This window comes from Trachurus japonicus, unplaced genomic scaffold (assembly GCF_045865225.1).
Source record: "Trachurus japonicus isolate A0001 unplaced genomic scaffold, Traja_1.0 AP030799.1".
Lineage (NCBI taxonomy): Eukaryota > Metazoa > Chordata > Actinopteri > Carangiformes > Carangidae > Trachurus > Trachurus japonicus.
Genome location: NW_028220932.1, coordinates 1 through 21,066, shown reverse-complemented (window position 1 = coordinate 21,066; position 21,066 = coordinate 1). Strand labels below are relative to the sequence as shown.

General features: G+C 43.9%; 1 protein-coding gene across 1 annotated transcript; it reads right to left on the bottom strand.

Annotated features, from left to right (window-relative positions):
• Positions 1-10,082: 10,082 nt before the first annotated feature.
• Positions 10,083-18,723, bottom strand: LOC146959996 (AP-4 complex accessory subunit RUSC2-like). The gene is made up of 7 exons (XM_085772719.1): positions 18,588-18,723; positions 17,759-17,933; positions 16,970-17,075; positions 16,209-16,255; positions 14,666-15,812; positions 13,897-14,079; positions 10,083-13,209 (listed from the first exon to the last, which is right to left on the bottom strand). The coding sequence occupies exons 3-7, from the start codon at positions 17,002-17,004 to the stop codon at positions 12,996-12,998; spliced, it is 1,626 nt and encodes a 541-aa protein (XP_085628845.1). The 5' UTR covers positions 17,005-17,075; positions 17,759-17,933; positions 18,588-18,723; the 3' UTR covers positions 10,083-12,995.
• Positions 18,724-21,066: the final 2,343 nt, after the last annotated feature.

The following is a 21,066-nucleotide window of genomic DNA, read 5'->3' as shown; positions in this document are numbered from 1 at the left end:
CCACAGAAGGTGAAGGGCTGTTTCCAAAAACATGGACCTTCATCCTGTACTCGGTCACATTCTTGCTTATGTCATTATCCTCATACCAGAGGTACCGAAGATAATCCCTGTCCTCTTCTCGGACGACAAAACAATAAAACATTTGCTCCACGTCTGCTGTAAGAGCGATGGGTTCTTTACGGAACCGCAAAAGAACTCCCAGCAGAGTGTTATTCAAGTCCGGTCCACTAAGGAGGACATCATTGAGTGAGGTTCCATCACATTCAGCACTCGAGTCGAAAACAACACGTATCTGGTTGGGTTTCTTCGGGTGATACACACCAAAGGTTGGCAAATACCAGTACTCTTTCCCTTTGTCCAAAGATGGAGCAACCTCAGCTTGGTCGCTGTCCAACATCTTCTGCATGAACTTGATATAATGTTCTCTCATTTCTGGCTTTTTCTCCAGGGTTCTCCGAAGTGAGCAGAGGCGTTTCAAGGCTTGCTCCTTGTTGCTCGGAAGGCGTCGTCTAGGAACCCGAAAAGGTAAAGGAGCCACCCAGCTGTTCTCCTCATTTTGGTAGACTTCAGAATCCATGAGAGCTAGGAAGGCTTTGTCTTCAATGGACAGTGCTAGTCTATTGTCATCCTTTGACCTGTCAAACACAGAACACCCTAGGTTGTCTGTACTCTCATGGAGACTTGTGTTCGTGTCGCATGCAGGGAAGGTTGCACCGTGATGCTGGGTCTTACCACCATAGTCTTCCTTCACGTGGATGCTGTTTGGACATGGCCTAAGGAAGGATACGCGGCCGTTGTTCAGGACATTTGTTTTATAAACATTCACCTCAGATGGCTTATGAACTGTGCCCAAGCACACATCTCCCACAATGACCCAGCCTAGGTCTAACCGCTGTGCATAAGGTGCGTTGTGGAGCCCATTGATTTGCTCACGTACTTTGTGCACCCTTAGGATGTCCCTTCCTAAGAGCAGAAGGATTGGTGCGTCTTGGTCCACAGGTGGAATTTTACCCGCAACTGACCGTAGGTGAGGGTGGTGGTGTGCAACCTCCGGGGAGGGGATTTCTGTCCTATCGTCTGGCACCATGTCGCATTCTATCAAGGGGGGTAAGGCAAGCTTTACTTTCCCATCCATGGACTCAATGGTGAAATTAGCAGCTCTTCTACCAGAAGTCTCTAATTTCCCAGCACAGGTTTTCAGGGTGTAAGGGGCGGAGCTAGTCTTCACTTCAAAAAGACTGAAAAACTCTGTCTTGGCGAGAGACTTATTGCTTTGTTCGTCTAACACCGCATACATCTTGATTGCCTTCTCCTTTTTCCCTTCAGGATATGCTTTCACCAAACAGATCTTGGAACAAGACCTTGCACCGTCTGCACTTCCACAAACCTCCGTACATTTGGAGGTGACTGAAGATGGTGGGCTTTCATTTTGCTCCCCGCTTTCATCTCTGTCGTCCACCGCACTCTGTGTGGTCAGAAGAGGGGGACCCGGGTGCAGAGCTGCGATGTGTTTGTCACTGTTACACTCAAAACACTTGACAGTCATTTTACAATCTTTTGCCATGTGTCGAGTAGACCCACAGCATCTGTAACAGATGTGATTCTCTCTGAGGTATGATTTGCGCTCTTCTAGAGTTTTGTTTCTAAAGAGCTTGCACTTTTTCAGTGGGTGGGGCTTTCTATGTATTGGACACTGACGATCCGGTTCTTCCATTTTCTTTAGCGCAGAACTGGCTTGAGTACCTGATGACTCTGCAGGGATGTCAGTTTTATGTACAGCCACAGATCCTTTACCACTGTACCTTGTAGGCTTTTCGATCCTTGAAGTGACATGACTGCTGTTGGGGGTTATAGTGAAGCTTGGATCGTTTTTTATCTTTGCCTGTTGTTCAACGAACCTTGAGAAGACAGAGAAGGGAGGAAAAGCCACTCTGTAATCCTCCTTGTACTTGCTTCCAAAGCTGATCCATTTCTCTTGGAGGTTATAAGGGAGCTTTTCCACTATTTGTTTTACCCCACGAGCTGTATCCAAGTATGAGAGCCCAGACAGTGCACCATCTTGCTTAGCGCACTCCAGTTCACGGAGAATGTCACTTAGCTCTCTCAGCTTAACAGTATCTCTATTGGTTAGCTTTGGAAAGTTCTCAATCTTTTTTAGCAGTGCGTCTTCGATGACCTCGGGAGTCCCATAACACTCTTCGAGACGTTGCCAAACCATAGCAGCGCCTGCAGCGGGATTGAGGACGTGCACTGCACGGATTCTCTTAGCCTGCTCCGATGATTCAGCTCCCAGCCATTTGGTTAACAGGTCTAGTTCTTCTCTGGCTGAAAGATTCAAATCTTTCGTGGAACTCAGAAAAGAAGCCTTCCATGACCAATAATTTTCTGGTTTGTCATCAAATTGCAAAAGACCAGCACTAACCATCTCTCTCCTAATGAGATATCTCGCGAAGTCTTGTGTGCCCTTAGACTCAGGTAAGTACTCTCTTTCATGGTTAGCTGCGTGCTGAGTACCATAAGGGTAAGTGTCAAACAGATCTACATTTCTTATTGGCTCTTTTTTCACATCTCTGTAGACTGACTGTGTGTTTCTTTGGATGCCATGAAAAACTCTATGCTTAGTGTCCAGTGTTTCCTGTTTATCCATTTTTCTTTCATGTGTCTCCACGACTACAGGTTCCAAAGGCTGTTCCTGAATGAACATGTCAGAATGTTGCTGGACGTACTCACAAGTACGTTGAACTGTACTGAGGGGATCTTCTTCGACATCTGGAAGCTGGCTGCGCCTCCCGCTTCCAACCTCTGCCTCCTGAAAGGCTGTAGCCTCAGCTTCAGCTGCAGCAGCAGCTCTTTGACACTGTAGGAGATGGAGATCAGCGTCGAAGCTAGCCTTTTGCTTCAGCATGTTTGCTTCCAGTTCAGCTTTCCGTCTCATCGTCTCAGCCTCTCGTTCAGCGAAAGCTAATTCAGCCTTCGCAGCTTTCGCCTTAGCGTAGACTTTTGTGGCTGAAGAGGATGTTGATGAGTATCTAGTGGATGTTTTGGATGACTGGGACTTAGCATCACGTGGTTGATGAGTCATCTTCTTCTTTGTTGCTTGATCTACAACCTCTGTTTGCTGTTCTCCACTGGCTTCTTCTAGCAGTGTAATGGTATCTTCTTTCAGATAATTTTTTCCTGAGCGTAGACTCATGTTTGCTGAATATTGTGTTTTAATGCTTGAGCCCGCCGTGTAGTATCTTTTTACTGTACTGCCCTCGCAGTGAGTGTGGCTACGCAAAGCTAGACAGTCAGTTAACGAACGGATAGAATCTCTCCAAAAACCACGAGGCTTAATCCTTTCTCGTCCTTTATTGAAGTCCTCTATTTTCCATCACCATTTTCGTAAAACTGAAATTATCACAAATGAAAACAGAAATCACTTACAATGCTTAGTATTTTGTGAATACATCTCAATTAGCATCCATAGCTTAGCAAAATTGAGTTAGCGTGTAAGCTGCTGACAGTTAGCAAAGTACACTCAACACAAAATTAACTAATCATGTCATAACTATACAAAATACACAATCATGTCAATATTCACACGATATACTTACAGATAAACATTTTCCAAGGCTCTCGCGTCCAACAATATGCCTCAGCAGTCTCTTTAGCTGTCTGTGCTCTTTCTTTTACACCTTTCTGCATGTGAACTGAGCATGCAACAAAAACCTAGCATAGCTGCACCTGACGAGGCGAGCGCTCACTCTGACGCGGTTTACCTGAACCAAGGAGAAGACCCCTCACTCTGACGTGGTTTCTTTGAACCAAAACACATACACCTTTTTTAGACCTGCTTAATTATCAAATTATAAACTTTAACTCAACATTTTAACGTTTTAACCCTCAAAGACAGTACAACCCCACATCACCTACTACACAGAAAGCATCAACTTGGCCACCAACATGACCACGGAAGAACATCTCCCACACAACTGTGCAGATGTGGCAGCAAGAGACGTCAGGCTCCGACCAGACTTACAAGCACAACCACTACAAACACCAGACCTCACCCTCTTCACAGACGGTTGCTGCTACAAAGGTGAACAAGGAAACATTGCTTCCTACGCTGTTGTGAAACAGACAGTAAATGAACATGAAGTGCTAGAACAAAGAGTCATCCCACAACCAGCATCAGCACAATTGGCCGAAGTAATAGCACTGACCAGAGCCTTGCAGCTCAGTGAAGGACAAAGAGTTAACATCTACACTGACTCAGCCTACGCCCATGGAGCTGTACATGTTGATGGACCACAGTGGGTGAGAAGAAGCTTCCTCACACAGCAAACACCCCGGTGAAACACAAAAAACAACTAGAGGAGTTGATCAAAGCCATACTCCTCCCACAGAAAGTAGCAGTGATGAAATGCAAAGGACACCAGAAAAACTCTTCCACCATCGCTAAAGGACATGAAGCTGCCGACGCTGCAGCCAAGAAAGCAGGAGAATATCAAGGACAAATGCTGATAGTTGTGGTTGCACCACTCCCAGAACTGACTAATGATGACATTAAAGACATGCAAGACAAAGCTGGAGCGTACGAAAAGAATGAATGGCTAAAGGAGGGACTCTGAAGAGCCCACGATGGAAGACTTGTGGCCCCAGCTAAACTGTGCCAGCTACTGCTAAAACAAGCCCATGTATTGGCCCACGAAAGTAAGAAGACCACACTGAGAAACATTTCCATCTTGTGGTGGCATCCACACATGACAAACCTGGTTGACAATTACATCACTGAGTGTGAAGTTTGCAACAAACACAACCCAAGACCCATATACAAGTGTTCAATGGGAAAGTTCCCAGTACCAGATGCCCCATTCAAAGACATCACCATTGACTTCACTGACATGGGAGCAGAAAACAGAGTACAAGGGTACCGATACCTATTGGTCATGGTTGACAGATTCACTAAATGGGTGGAAGCCATTCCCTGCAGAAAAGAAGATGCAAAGTCAGTCATCAAATGGCTGAAAAATGAACTGATCCCCAGATACGGAGTCCCACACACCATCAGATCAGACAATGGAACTCACTTCAACAACAAACGACTGGACAAAGTGGAAAAGGCTCTGGGAATCACACATAAGTTTGGATCAGTTTATCATCCAGCCTCACAAGGACTAGTCAAGAGAGCCAACCTGACCCTTAAAAAGAAAATGGCGAAAATCTGTGCAGAAACTAAACTCTCATGGGTCGACGCCTTGCCTGTGGTCCTTATGTCAATGAGAAATTCTCCTCATGGCAAAACACATTTGACACCCCATGAACTGGTGATTGGCCGCCCTATGCCAGGTCCACCAAGAGACCACCCAACTCTTGACCTCTGGGAAATTGACTGTGATGACTACATAGCCACTTTGACTGCCCTGACACAAGTCTTGTGCAAACAGGTGCAGAACGCCAAAGAAGAGCCGGAGACGACACCAGCAAAGTCTCCTGCTTTGAAAGTGGGTACAGGTGAAAGTCCACAAACGAAAGTGGTCTGAACCCAGGTGGACAGGACCATATGAGGTAATCAAACGTACCTCACATGCAGTCCGTGTAAAAGGAAGGACAGGAGCAAATTGGCACCACCTGACACATTGTGTACCGTCCCCACCACCGACACGTTCACTACGTGAAGTTAGAGCTGATCTGTCAGCTGCAGATACAGCTGATCTGGCAATTGAAAATACAGGCGCTAAAGAGTAGACTTGCATTATCGGCCAAATGCCTGTAACAACTAACCTGCTAACTTACCGTGCCGTCCAAACGTAAAAGTAAAAGCAAGTTCATTAAAAAAATTATGCGGTACCTCCACATGGAAGAACCTCAACAGCCTGGCTCTAACAGGGCCGGGGTGATGATGTTTCTCCTTGCCATGATAACTCAAGGCACAGTATTGATTATCTTGTGGACTGGCCTAACGCCAAAGACAGTCCCACACAATGTCAGAGCTGAAAGATCCCTCTAATAATAATGTGGTAATCGCTGGCAGTTAGTCGTTGCTAACACTGGGAACAAAGATTGGGGCTACAGACCCCATAAAAGGACGATTGTCCATAATCAAAGGTACAGCCCCAAATGACTGCGCAGACGGCACATGCAATCCACTTATATTGACCCTGAAAGAATCTAAAGTCACTGACAGTGATCTGTATGCTCTAGGATCTTATATGACTGAGAATGACCCCGTAGGTCAATTTAACATTACTGTACTCCTCTCAAATTGTAGACGACGATCTCGTTACATACTTACACCTCCCATCACCAGAAAGTGTGATAACTTTTGTAACTGGTTACTAAGACAGTAATACTTGGTTTGATTGGATGTATCTTACTGCTGCTGCTCATAACCTTGCTAACTGTATTGTTTGTTCCACAGCTAGACCGACTCTGTACACAGGCCCTGCTCCGCTGTATCCAGACACCGACCCCGCAGGTTTTGAGTGTAGGTTAAAGCTGCACATGACACCTGAATTACAGAATTAACTATGTTTACTACAATGTCCAGAGATTAGCTAACCTCACTAACATGTTTGGTAAGTGGAGAAACTTGGTCTTGTCTGCTGTGATATCTGTAGCAGTCTTTGCGGCTATCCTCATCACCTGTGGCTGTTGCTGCATCCCATGTCTTAGAATTCTGATTAACCGCCTGATCACCACTGCCCTGTCCAAAGAGAAACCACCTCCCCCTTACCAAATGCCTTTGCTGGTTAACATTGCTGAGAGCCATCACTGTCTGTCATCACCGACTGTGCCCAGGAGGTGCCAGACATTGAAGAATACCTGGACTAAGTAGTTCACACCTAGTTGGTGTGAAAGGAGGGAGTTGTTAGGGTGAAAACTGTCTTAACACTGAATGTTTGCCTTTTACTAACTAAAGTTGATATTGTGCCTTACTGATTAATAAATAAAACAGAGCGCCATTGTCTCACTGACTGATGAGATAAGGCTGAACCTGTGTCTCTACCCTGGAGACTGCAAAACTGCACACAGTCATCTCATCAGAACTAACACTGAACATATATTCTCCACTTTGACATTACTGATCAACACTGAATATATCTCACTGATGATTGTTTTATTAGACTGAGCACTTACTCATTTTACCCAATTAAACCAGTTAATCCTGCGTGGTGTGAAACATTTGCCTTTATGTACCTGTTTATGCATTCACTATAAGTAGTAGTAAAGTTTAGTCTCATGTTTTAACTAACCTATTGTGTCTTATATTTTTGACTAACCCATTGAGTTATAATATAATGCAATGAATACCAGTAACTTGTTTGATCATTCAGAGGTAAGCTGAGAGCACACAGAGCCACAGTGAAAGCAAAACATCTCCAAGGCCGAAGGGAGGAGAGGATGAGAGGCCTGTGGCCCGCTGAATGAAGCATTGTGAGGAAGAGCTTTAATGGTCTGTATTATCTGCCCTGACCCCTCAGACACCGGGGTGGAAAGTTATGTCAGTGTAGGGAGGGCTTTGTTGTGTTTCAGGCCCAGAGGTTTGTGTGCTGGGAAGATGGGACCAACATGTGCCAGCCAGAGGGCACCAACGAAGGGAGGGCTAAGTTTAAACCACAGCCACTCCCCACCTGTTTCTGACCAATAAGGATTAATTACACACACATAGTGCCAATTTATTAAAATTAATGTAACACCTTTGTTTTAGGCAGAAGACAGGGAATTCTAGCTCTCTTGGGATGGTGGTTGCAGCTAACTGCTTGCAGACTGCGATTTCCTGAACAGGAGAGTTTCTTGTATCAGATGCCTTTGATGATCCAATTTAATAAATAGTTAACCGGAACGTCGTTGTTTGTCCTCTCTTGGAATAAACGAACACGCAATGTCAGTTTTCCTGTTTTTTATCCTGACACTGGCTTATAGAATGGTTTACTCAATTTGTGAAGCCACTGTTGAACTGCCACTTGCCTCAATTAGCTCAGTGTGATAGACAATGGTCTTTGGTTCTAAAAGTTGTGGGTTCAATCCTCAACTGGTGCAAAATGAAGAACCTTGTAAGGTCAACTGTCTTGTCTTCCTATTCTCCTGTTTGCTGCTCAGAATTTGCCTAAATTTGCCAAAAAATAGCCCAGACCCGACCCATCGCTGTGCAGCAGCTATTATTCTCGTGTCTTGGGCCTTGTAGCAACCAAAAACGTAATAACGGCCAATAACGTAATAATTTTGGCCATTTTAAATGTAATAAAGCCAATAATGTAATAACCTGCCAATAATGTAATAACATTTTTGAGCCAATATTGTAATAACTTTTTTGCCAATAATGTAATAAGTTATTACGTTATTGGCCTAGTATTAAAAAAACCTTTGAAAATGTAATAGGTGCCGATAATGTAATACATAAATATGACGGCAGTTCTTGAAAATTAAAGGCTTTTATGCAGTTTGCCAATCACAAATAGGTATAGTGGATGACATAGTCGTGTCATCCAAGATATTTACTATCTTTCACCTCTCTCTCTCTCACTTCTACCATGCATAATGATATGTTTGCAAACGGAAGAAGTAAGCATTGTAGGCTATCAACATAATTATGTATTATTACATTATCGGCACCAGTTATTACCAGCCAATAATGTAATAACTTAATACATTATTGGCAAAAAGTTATTACGTTATTAGCTCAAAAGTTTTATTACATTATTGGAACGTTATTACATTATTGGCTTTATTACATTTAAAATGGCCAAAATGATTACTTTATTGGCTGTTATTACGTTTTTGGTTGCTACAGGCCTTTTAATTCATCTTTTGCTCAGCTACATTGCACAGTGAAATCTCAACCTCTGACTGACACGACTGATCAGCTGTTTCACTACTACTCAGACCAGCTCGACTGACTCCAACCGTCAAGTCACGGTTGAAGTTTTTTCCTCATTCTGGAGTTTGACACCACAGGAGCAGGTGTTCCCAATAAAGCAAACAGTGTGTGGACAGACAGATGTGTATGTGTGTATGCGTGTGTGTATGTTACTCGTTTGTTGAAGGACTGAAGCTCATCTGTCACTAGATACACTTCTACATGTTTTGTTTGTTTTGTATCATTGTGAAGTCTAGGATCAATATCAGAGGCCAAACACTGCTCTCAGGTCAGATCTGCAGGTTCATAACTAATGCATAAAAGGACACGGTTTATTTATTTAGTTATTGATCAGGTGTATTGTTAACATAACTCAGTCTGGTGGTGTGAAGTCAACATGACGCAGTGAACTCAGATCAACAGACGTTAAAGCTCTGAATTAAAGAGACTGAAGATAAAGGAGAATGAAAATACTCTGTGATTAACACTGAATGTCTTCAGTTTATGATGCAGTAAAATGAATTTACAGCTGATGATACTGAACATGTGTCTGTAGCATCAGCGCCACCTGGAGGCTGAACTTGGTCCTTCTCACCAGTAAACACACTGTAGCTACTGTAGAGACAGTTTGTCATATCTGATGATGGTGAAACTGAGTCCCAGTGTGTGAGAGGTTCATGTTGATGTTTTTGATCTAGGAAACTGATTTGGATGCAGCTTTTTTCACTAATAAATCATGTTATCTTATTTATTTACCTTTTTATTCATGATTATATTTTTTTATTATCATTTTTTGTGTGTTTATTTCTAAGGTGTGTCTTCCAATTCTGGTCTTCAACTTCTATGTATAACTTCATATTAAAGTTTGTGTTTATCAAGTTTTTTTAATCTTAAATTTCACTGAGACACTTGTGATACAGTATATAAATACACAAAAGCAGCATGATTACCTTCATTATGTCTTCTTTCTTTGTTGAGTTTTTTACTTCTTTTAAATAAACAAAAAGAAAAAAAAACCTTTTACCTTGACATGTTTCAACTGCTACGTCCAGTCTTCCTCAAGGTAAAACAAATTTTTCCTTTTGTCTGTTTAAAAGAAGCAGTAAACCTTAATAAAACAAAAGCAATAAACGAAAAATTTGCATGTATGTTTACACTGTAGTATATTCTGTAGTGATGTGCATTCATCTTGTCTTGTTCCTCATCAAATCAACAAATAAAGACACAGGAGCCGTTTAGGTTTGTGATCACATGAGCACTTTGTTATTTAACATCCATAGTAGTTTGATAATGTCATACGTACACATCATATAGTCTGGACACAGAGAGAAGAGCAGTGTCACTGATGCTGAAGGTATTTACAGGCAGGAGGAGGCAGCAGGGAGAGAGACAGAGAGACAGAGACGCTCTTTCCGTCTCTTTTACATCTCTCCGACACGTTTCCAATCTCACGCCGTCTCTTAGTTTGAACCCGTCTCTGTCGTCCCCCCCCCCCTCTCTCTCCCCCTGAGCCTCCTCGTCTCTCTGGTTTCATCACTACTATGTGTTGATTTGCTGAAATCTGTCCCATGTGACTCTGAACAGGAAGTGGACGAACACCAAACTGCCTGGAGGTTCGACTGAAAACCAAAGCTTCCACTACCACAGCGGGCGGGGAGGGGGGGCAGGATGGGGGGGCAACTCGTACTGCGTCACCGTCAGCAGGTCGATGGCTGTTAGCACTGAAACTAAAGCTTTATCCTCCTGTACTTCCTGTGTGTTCAACATAAAATGCATTGATAATAACATTTACACATATAGATCTATGGCAGAAATTATATCATTGACGGACTTAAATATATTTACAGTTCAACGAGGAAAAAAATAAAAGATAATATTAATAATAATAATAAATCATCATTTTGGTGAAATTCAATGTTAAAAATCATACAGAAAAATAAAAACTGTACAATACGATGCAACAAAAAATTAAAATAAAATCAAAAATGATAATAAAATTATATCCTATGTAAGTTTTTCAAAAACTACACAAGCATTCATTTATTTAATAAATGTACATTAATATTTCTGTTTTTTTCTTACCATCTTATAATGTGTAATATTTGGACTGGGCGTCTGTATACACTCAATATTAGCTGTGATTTCTAATTCTGTGTCGACTCGTTTTGAACCTAAGGCCACATTTATTTATGTTTTTTTATTACTATTCTTCACACCATGACAGGTAGCGTGTACTGTACGCAACATAGCACAGGCACCATCACAACATGTGTCGGGGGAGTTTTCCCTTTTTAAAAAATAGTCACCATAGATCTCTGTGTCTTCACTACACTCGTCCTTTATGGACATACTGTAAATCTGGGCCAGACGTCGACTGAAGCGTATAGAAAATATACTGTAATAATGTCAGGATACAGGGAAAAGTTTGACTTTCTCTTTTTCTTTTTCCTCCAGCGCTTTAAGGCAAAGATACGATCATTATCTGACCCCGATCTGGATGCAAAACTTAATTCGCAAACATTTCAAAGAAGAGAAGAGACATCTCGACAGTCTCACTGGACGTCCTTAAGGTTCAGTAAAATAAATAAAACTCACCACATTTGTGTGCATTTACAGTTTGGACCGACTAAAGGAGGATTAAAGGAGAGAAATACAGGTGTGAAAAAAGGTCACATGCACTTAAACAAAGTCAGTCATCCTACTGATCTCAGACCTGTGAGCAAGAGAGGAAGAATAAAAGGCAATTTGTCAGTTTGTTGTTGATCAGTCCGTCCATCTTTTCTTCTCCTCCTCCTCCACAAACACAGGCTTCGATGAGCGGTGATCGAATAAGACAGAAGGGACACACAAGAAAAAGATTCAAACTCGTCTTTTTTTTTTTGATTCCTCCTCCACCGGTTTGGTTCTCTACTCTTATTATAACATCAGAATAATAATAATAATGATGATAATATGCTGGATGACAGCATCGCTTTTTTCTTTTGCTTTTACATCTACCGCCTTAAATCTTACCAAAGGAAGAGGAAGAAAAAGAAGAAGAAGGAAGAAGAAAAAGAAGAAGAGCATAGATATACATGCATGTAGATGCCGCATTCGGGCTTGTCCGGCACGTCAACACGGCCGCCATCTTGGGACGGGGTTTCTGACCACAGACATATATATATAGTACTTCTGACAAGCAGACAGACCCGGTCAGACCCTTGTAGAACAAATTTCAGTGTATGTATGCATGTGGGTGTGTGTCTGAGTATGTAAGTGTATGTTTAATATAAAAATAAAATAAAATAAAAAATATATATAATTTTTTTTGGGTTGTTGTCTGACATTTATAATAAACCAAACGGCTTGAAAATCAGTTACATATTCAGTGAGTTATGGCGATTGTAATCATTCATAGGCCTCTGCCTCTGTTGACTAATGCAGTCAGTAGACACAGCTTCCCCCTGCCCAAGATGGCGGCCGCGTTGACGTATCGTTCCAATGGACAGCAGCGTCAGAGGCGGCATCTATGTGTATATATCTATGGAAGAAGAGGAGGAAGAAGAAGAAGAAGAAGAAGAAGAGGAGGGGGAGGTGGGGTTCGGCTTCTACGTGATTTTAAAAAAGATGAGTTGCCGCTAAATAAGCAACAGGACTTCAAACCGACCTGGAGGAACGACTGAGCAACGAGTGGCACAGCTGGATGCAGCTAGGCATGGCATACAGAGCATCATGTGGTGTGTGTGTGTGTGTGTGTGTGTGTGTGTGTGTGTGTGCAGCCCGTCCCGGTGTGGCTGATGGACGCCGTACGAACACACTGGACAGTCACAGAGTTTTAAGCGAGTGGCACAGCTTCGCGCAGCAGGAGAAAGAAGAAGAAGAAGAAGCGTGTGTTTGAGAGTCTTTTGGGTTTTTTTTTTGTTTGTTTTTGTTTCTTGTCGGGTGGTTTTGGTTTTTCCAGATGTTTTGCATGCACGCTCGTCCCCGTGAAGCAGATGTGAGTCTGTGTGTTTTAAGCCTGCATGCTTCTCCTGTACTGTACAACTGTCTCGTCATGTTTCTCTACAGTGTTTGTTTCCAAGAACTGGGTTTTTTTGTGTTTTGTGTTTTTTTTCCAGTCGGGAGGCGGCGGCGGCGGCTTCAGCTCGTTGTCGTCGTCAACAGCAGCTGGAGTTCAGCAGTGGCCGACGGCGGCGGCGGCGGCGTCCTGGCTGTCCTCCATGCTGTTGAGCGTGACGTAGATGATGGGCACCAGGCCGTGGGTGGCGCCCAGCGAGCAGAGCAGCCAGTCGGGGTCGGCCTTGCTCAGCACCCGCAGCACGTCGCCCTTGTTGAAGCTGAGCTGCCCGGGCTCCGTGGCGATGTGGTGGCACAGAGCTCGGACCTCACTGAGGAGGAGGAGGAGGAGGAGGAGGAGGAGGAGGAGGAGGAGGAGGAAGAGGAAGGAGGAGGAGGAGGAGGAGAGACAGATTCATTCATAAATTTGCTGTATTTTCTCGTTAATTATTATCATTTTATATTGTTCTCTGTTGGTTCATTCATACTGTAACTTATTGTTTTTAAAGTATATTTTTTTGGGCTTTTATGCCTTTATAGATAGTACAGTTGAGACAGACAGGAAATGGGGAGGCAGAGAGAGGGGGGACGACATGCAGCAAATGGCGCCCGACGCGGGACTCGAACCGGGGCCGACCGCAGCGAGGACTGTGCCTCTATACATGGGGCGCCCGCTCTAACCACTACGCCACGCGACGCCCCTAACTTATTGTTTTTAAACACCACAGGTCACAAGGGTTTAATCCTTGTTTCTGGTTTGTTGTTTTTTCCTTTATTTATCATCTCAAATCTTCTTCAAATTTTGAATTTAAAATGAGTGCCCACATAAAGGGTTAAACCACCCTACTACCTTTTATTTTAAACCTTGGATACTTTTAAGTTTAACCTAATTTATGACTTGTGATGTTTAATAAAAATAAAAAAAGTTTTATTTCATGTTAAAATTTGGATAAAATGATGTTGAGACTGATCTGACAAATGTTTCTGACAGATCAGGAGACAGTGAACTGTTTTCTCACCATGTGGTTTGAGGCCGTCGTCTGGCTTCGGTGGTTTGGGCCGGTGCCGGTGTCGGTGTCGGTGCGTTCAGGGTCTGAGTCGGAGCAGCCGGAAGCTCTGGCTTCTTCCCGCTCCCTGCTCCAATAGTCTGAGCTACGAGATCCAGGACAGACCGGTCCAGACCGAGCCAGCCTGAGGGGGGTCTGAGGCAGGACGACAGGAGAGGGAGGAGAGGCAACGACAAGGTGAATGTGTTGTATAAGTCGGTTGACACCAGTGTTTGGCTATACTTTTATAAATGGAAACAAATCCCAGGAAAAGATCAGAATCAAAAATACTTTTCTCAACACTTTCTGTTTTTCATCAAGCAGTCTCTGCATTTGCCTCTAAAACAACTCTGTCTGGTAACGTTCTGTTATTATCTCATAGCGTGGTGAATGTGCAGGTCACAACTTGTCCACCAGAGCGTTTTGGAGTTGTTGGATTGTGTATTTGATAAGTTTGATGAGGGAAACCAAGAAATCCCATGAGCCTCCGTAGCGTAGCTCTGAGCAGCTCGCGGCTCTGCTCCGCCGTTCTAAAAATATCTTGCACCGACAATTAAAGGTAACGAACCTACTGCTATGACTATAGGGATTATGGCAATGGGCCAATTTGCCAAAATGTCGAACTATCCCTTTAAGATAAATACATTTCCATACAATAGTTTCCATTTCCCATACTTTTCTAGACCTTGAAATGTATAAAAATCAAATTCCATACTTTTCCATACTTGTCGTTGTAACTCACCTGGTCTTTTGACCTTTGACCTTCTGCTCCGCTCCCTCGGCTCTGGAGGGAGAACCGAGACTCGATCCAAACAGCCGGCCCCAACGCAGATTCTGTCCGTGCGAGGGACTCTCCTCGGGGGCGGGGGCGGCGGCGGCGGCGGCGGCGGCCTGAGTGACCTCCAGAGGTTTGGCGTCTTTGTCGTGGTTGAGGACGGACTCCGGGGGGCTGCCCATCCACGACGCTCTCCCCCTGGACCCGGCCGAGCCCCCCCCCTCCTCCTCGCTGCTGGTGCTCTTCCTGCCCCTGTAGCCCTCCGCCGCCGCCGCTCCGTCGTGGTTGGACTCCGCCCCCTCCACCACGCCCTCCCTGGCGGGCGGCGGCTGCCCGTGCCGTCGCTCCGAGGACTTCTTCCTCTTCTCGGTCTTCACGAACTTGGAGCCCTCGGCGGACTGGTCGATGTAGACCTGCGAGGACTGCATGAGCTGGTACCACCAGCCCGCCTGCCGCTCCTGCCGCTGGCGCCCCTCCTCCGCCGCGTCGCGCTCCTTCTTCCTCCTCCTGTCCCGCTCTCTCTGTCCGTCCTCGCCGCCGTCCTCCTCCTGGCTCTCCTGCCCCACGCCCTTCACCCTCTGCTCACTCATCCCCCTCTCCTTCCACAGGTTGTTGAACTCTTCCTCCATCGTCGCCGCCTGTCTGCTCTCCGACCCGACCGTCACGCTCTCGTACGTTCCTCCCTCCCTCTTCATCCCTGATCTCCCTCCTCCTCCTCCTCCTCCTCCTCCTCCTCCTCCCTCTCTCCTCGACTTGGCTCCCTCCATCCTCGGCCACGTCCCCTCTCGCCTCAGCCCCGCCCGCTCTTTCCTCGCCTCGGCGCTGGCGCTCGAGTCTCGGACCATCTCGCTCACCGTGGCGCTCCAGCCCCTCATGAGCTGGAAGGTGGAGCGAGCCGACTGGTCGACGCTCTGGCCGGCCGAGAGCAGCTGCTCCTTGCGGCGCAGCTGCTCCTGGCCCTTCTGGAGGAGGTGCGGCTCGAAGAGCAGGTCCAGGTCGAAGGGGAGGAGGGAGAGCGGCTGCAGCAGGAGGAGCAGCTCCTCGAAGAGAGGCTGGCAGGCCCCCTGCGACAGGGGCAGGAAACCCCACGGGTTGTAGTGCGCGGCTATAATGTCTGAGAGGGAAATAAAAACAGACATTACATCAGATATCAGTTCAAGAAAAGTTACGACTATTTATGTATTTGAAAGGGACAATGCACATTAACGAACATTAGTATATATAAATACAAATGTAAATGTGTCAGAGTTAGCAAGCCTGCTAATTTACATCCATAGTCCCTTGGCAGGTAATAGACGAAAAAGAATAAGAAGTAGAAATATAAAATACACAGTGAGTAATACAGTTATTCAAATAAAGTACAGATTTATACACATAAAGTGCAGTGATATCAGCGATGTAATTCTATAAAGTGCCAGTTTTGAAAGTGCAAATTTAGATGGATGGATAAGGTGCATGGACAAATAGATAAACCCAGATGCATTGAAGACTTAACAGACTAAAGTCTCACCTTCGTGTGTGTAAAGGTGATTGAACCAGAACTCCAACGATTTCAGGCTGAAACAGAAAAAGAGAGTGAATCATGAAAACTTGCGCTAAAGCAATAATAAACACTCAACACCTAAACACGTCTAGACCAAAGACGACACAATAAGAAATTAGCCTCAAGTGGAGGAAAAACCACCAGGAGGTTGTTATGACCAGGCACTTCAACATTAGAGGACTGATTAAGGATCTTTATTGAAATTTACATCATGGGGAGACGAATATGTTCTATACAAATGCAATCAGAGAAAATGAAGTCATACCTACTGTAATTATTTTACTTATTTGCTCTGAGTGGGTTTTTAATGGATGAAAGACTGAGTGTGTTTATAGTTGAGATGTAGCCTTCATCGTGTGTTCATATACTGTATGTACAAATAGAAGAGAGAAAAGCTTTGCTTTATTGACACTGGTTCAAATTATCTGAGCGACAGTTGCATCATTATGTATTTATGTGTATTATTTATTTACATGAGTATTTGTCTTTTGAATCCTTCACTATGTACGATCTCTGAACAAAAAAAAGAAATCAGCATCTATAATAACTGAGATCTGCATCTATTTAATGTGCAACAACTTCATGTCAATGTTTTCTAACAATCCACCTGTTGCAACTCTTCTTCTTCCTAACCTTCTTGAAGATCTCAACTTGTAGGTCCATTATGGTTAATGTAAGGATCACAGAGGTGCACGTTAAAAAAACTGGTCTGAAGAGAAGTGACTCACTTGAGGAGGCCGAAGATGAAGGCGTTGAGTCTCATGCTGTGGCTGGTGAGCTCTGAGAACTGGCTCACCTTGGAGAACAGACTGTGGAGGACACGAGTGGACGGACCTGAGGGAGACAAACACACACACATCAGGTTACACTTCACACATTAAACTGTTTATCCTCCGAGTCAGTTCCTCATATGAAAGTGGAAGCAGGAAGTAAGGTCGCCATAGGAGCTCAATTTGGAAAAAATCTCCATCTAAGTGAACGGGGGTCAAAATTTTATTTCGTGATCCGATTGAATTGTTCCATGAGAAAAATAAATTACCTCTAGCTATTTAAAACATCGCGTTTCATGCCAAGAAATCCGCAGTTTGCTGTAAAATGACAACGGAAGAATTTATTTTGTGTGAAGACGCTCTACTGCAGTAACAGGCAGTGGAGCACCTGACACGGGAAACGGGAAATGACACAATTCAATAGGATCACAAAATAAAATTTTGACTCCCGTTGACTTACATGGAGATTTTTTCTAAATTGAGGTCCCAGGTCACTTCCACTTAGGCTCTCTATAGTGATTAAACACTTATACAAATATATTCATGTTTAGTATATTCAGATTTTGCCAATAAACCTTGACAATTATAACACACTGGACCGTTAAGTCTGTGACATGTGTTGCCTTTTAAAGCTACTTTCATGCTGTTTATGGGGACAGATAAAGTGTTTTTGACTTGGATCGACTTGAATCGAATTGAATCAAATCGAATCCTCCTCCTCCTCCTCCTCCTCTTCCTCCTCCTCACCCAGCTGAGTGGAGGCCTCCACCAGGCTCCAGGGCTGACAGCGCCGCTGCCCGATGATCAGGTCCAGCACGTAGGCCTTCAGTCCGTCCTGCAGCACCTCGTGCAGCGCCGGGCACAGGTACTTCAGGATGAGGTGACCCACGTTGGGACTCACCCAGCTGTTCCCCAGCTTCGCCTGGCAAAGAGTCACAGAAATGAAGGTGACATGACGGAAAACACACATAACTTCACAAAAGCTGCACAGCACTTTGTCTGTTTGTTTAACTGTGTGTGTTGAGACACAATAGAGACACAAAAGTCAATATGTTGTCAGTTCCCTCATGTTTGCAGTCAGTGAGTTGCCGTGTTTGTTCTCCCCGAGCTCATGAACAGACTTATCATCAGCTCTGAGTAAATAAACACATCATGTCCCAGGATTTCAGTTTGGAAATGAAGCCAATGAAATAAGCACGAAAGGGAACAATTAAATTCCTCATTACAAAAACATATTATGTGATTGTTTCTGGATACAGAAACGTCAGGATCTATTGAGCCCAGATCAGGATGTGACGGCTAAAAACAGCTGAACACACACATCATAAAGTATAATAAAGGGTTAATGATTAATGCAAACCACCTTAAGGAGGAGCAGCAGCTACAGACGAGTGTTTGTTTTGCTCCGACTCACGTCCGTGTTCAGGGAGGAATATAACAGGGAGTGTAGGGAAATCAAACGGCGCCACCTGCCTGTTGGACCTACACTTCACTGCAGCGGTCGACACAAAGCTGCTGCTGCAACATGAGATTAAATCAACTCTAGAAAAACCAGTTCAGCGCCGCCGTCTCCTACCTTCACATCAGGGTCTCGACTGGTGCCGAAGTGGGCGACGATCAGATCCACGGCCGTGTTTACGGCCTTCACCAGACCTGAGGGAAAAACAAAGACACAGCCTGTAAATTCACTTTTGTATCACTATGAATGGATGTGATGTAATGCAAGTGATTTCAAAGTGAGTTAAAGGGATACTTCATCCAAAATCGATAATTCACCAATTTTCTACTCCCCGTCATGCCAAGGAAGGTTTTGGAGAACTTTCGGAGTCATCAAAACGCTTTTGGAGTTCCAGGGGGGATCCGGCTGGCAACGGATTTTCATATAATGGCGGTGGACAGAGTTCACTTTTGAATCGTCAAAACACACACTATGAAACATCCATACCTGATACCTCCATACTGCTCGTCTGTACTGACCCAAGTGTCCTGAAGCCGCCACATGGAAAAGTTGTTTGGAAAAAAATAATTTGATCTCTGTTTTTAGCCTTGTTGTAGTAGTAGCTCCCAGTGGCTCGTTGTGAACCACTGGATGTATGATGTAAGCAGGGAATCCGTCGCCATTATATGAAAATCCATTGCCAGCCGGACCTCCCCTGGAACTCTTAAAGCGTTTTCCAAACCCTTGCTTGGCATGACGGTGAGTAGAAAATCGGTGAATTATCAATTTTGGGCGAACTATCCCTTTAAGATCTAAATTTAGCAGATATTTCTTGCTGCTTGATTTATTGAGACAGCGACTAGTTGTGTAATGAACAGCTGGGGGAAGCCTGCTAAGGATCTGTCTGTCGTCACCCTGCTCAGAGAACAAGATGAAATGCAACAGTGTTGGAACCTCAGTGTAGTAACAAGCAAAAACCAAGACTTATAATAACACATTGAATGAAAAAAACCATTAAAAAAAACAATAAATATATATATATGTGGCTTCCTAACCAGGTCTATGTGTTGGATAAACACCACAGGGAGGTTGAACCTGTGTGAGCTGAGCTGCCTGCTGCTTCGAGAGGCCTTGAATTACTCTCCTCAGCGTCAAGGAGCCTATTCTCACAGAGAGAGACACTTGATGTGAAGGAGACAGAGATCTTCTCCTCCACGAACAGCAACACAGAGGAGTTTCATTTGTATCCGTCTGCAGCTCCACAGAGTTATAACATCTTAAGCTTCTGTGGCTCCTCTATAGACACTGTTATGGCTCTGTTGTTATGTTCTGCACATTCATAATAATGCACAGTCATGCATTCATTTATTGAGATTCATTGTTGTTTAACATGTTTTTATGATGTGTATTTGATCGGTGTTTTAAATATTGCTCTGTCTCAGAAACACAATTTACAATAACAATAAAGGCATCATCTTCTATTCTGTTATTCTATTAGAGAGGAGATAAATGCTGCGATCAAGACAACTTGCAACTCTGAATAAACAAGCTCTGAGTTGTGAAAAATGAATTGAACGGAAAATTACAGGTATGGAACTCAGGTTTCATCTCAGAGCTCTGATTTTACAATTTAACGACAACAAAACATGGTGGCCCTCGTTGTTAATGGAAAGAATGAAATTGTAACAAAAGTTATTAGTCGATGTTTTCACGCATCTTCATCTGCTTCCAAAAAAAAACATAAATTGCTGCTGCATATGTTTCTCATGTTCGTGTACAATCAGCCACAGTATGACAAACTTCTTTCAGGCATCCAGGTTTTTTTTCTCCTCTGAGTTAAACTGTAGCGTGAACGCCATGATATGATGTCGAAAGTCTGTCAGGAGTCAACGGCTCCACGGAGACATGGAGCCATGGAAACAGAAACAGAAACACATCGAAACAAACTGCTGCATGAAGTCTGAGTCTGACAGAGGAGCAGAGAGAGAGAGAGACTGAAAACACCAGACAGGTTTCTGGTCACTTCAACTATAACTTAGTATTTACATTAGTCACACTGGGACAGTATCTTCATAACCTCCAGCTGAGGAAGACCATGAGGTGTGCCTCAAGCCTCAATAACATCATTTGTTTGTTATAACTCTTTTATATTCTGCTGTTTTTGACTGCTACAGTTATGCTGCTTATAAACTGTTACCCACAAAGTTGGAATAGTTTTTTTTTCAGACACATTCCTCTTTTTATTCCTGTTTTAATTTAATTTATTGTGGTTTAATTTTTACAGTGATATCTTTGGAAGAGATTGATCGATAAAGTTTTGAGAAAATGTACATTTAAAGCAGAAGTAAGCGATCCGGTCGTTTTGGCTGACTTCTTGTCAGCCGATGGAGTTAGCAGTCCCCGCCCTCGTCCCTACGTCACCACATGCGCGCACATCCCTTGGCTGCACACACAGAGAGGACCGCCCCTTTATGCCGTTCTCTCTCCTCATTGGATAAAGGTTGTAGGACACAAGGAAAGTTTTCTCCTCGGCTTACAGCAGAGCAGAGTGACTGACAGACCCGTGTTTCAGACCAAACACTCTATGTAAGTGATTGCTGTCGGAAGATATAACTAT

Excerpts from the sequence above, each read along its gene's own strand:
- LOC146959996 (XM_085772719.1), bottom strand. The coding sequence starts at position 17,004 with ATGAGACTCAACGCCTTCATCTTCGGCCTCCTCAA. Across the intron at positions 16,256-16,969 it reads TTCATCTTCGGCCTCCTCAA|CCTGAAATCGTTGGAGTTCT; the intron begins GTGAGTCACTTC and ends TTTCTGTTTCAG. Across the intron at positions 15,813-16,208 it reads TCACCTTTACACACACGAAG|ACATTATAGCCGCGCACTAC; the intron begins GTGAGACTTTAG and ends TTTCCCTCTCAG.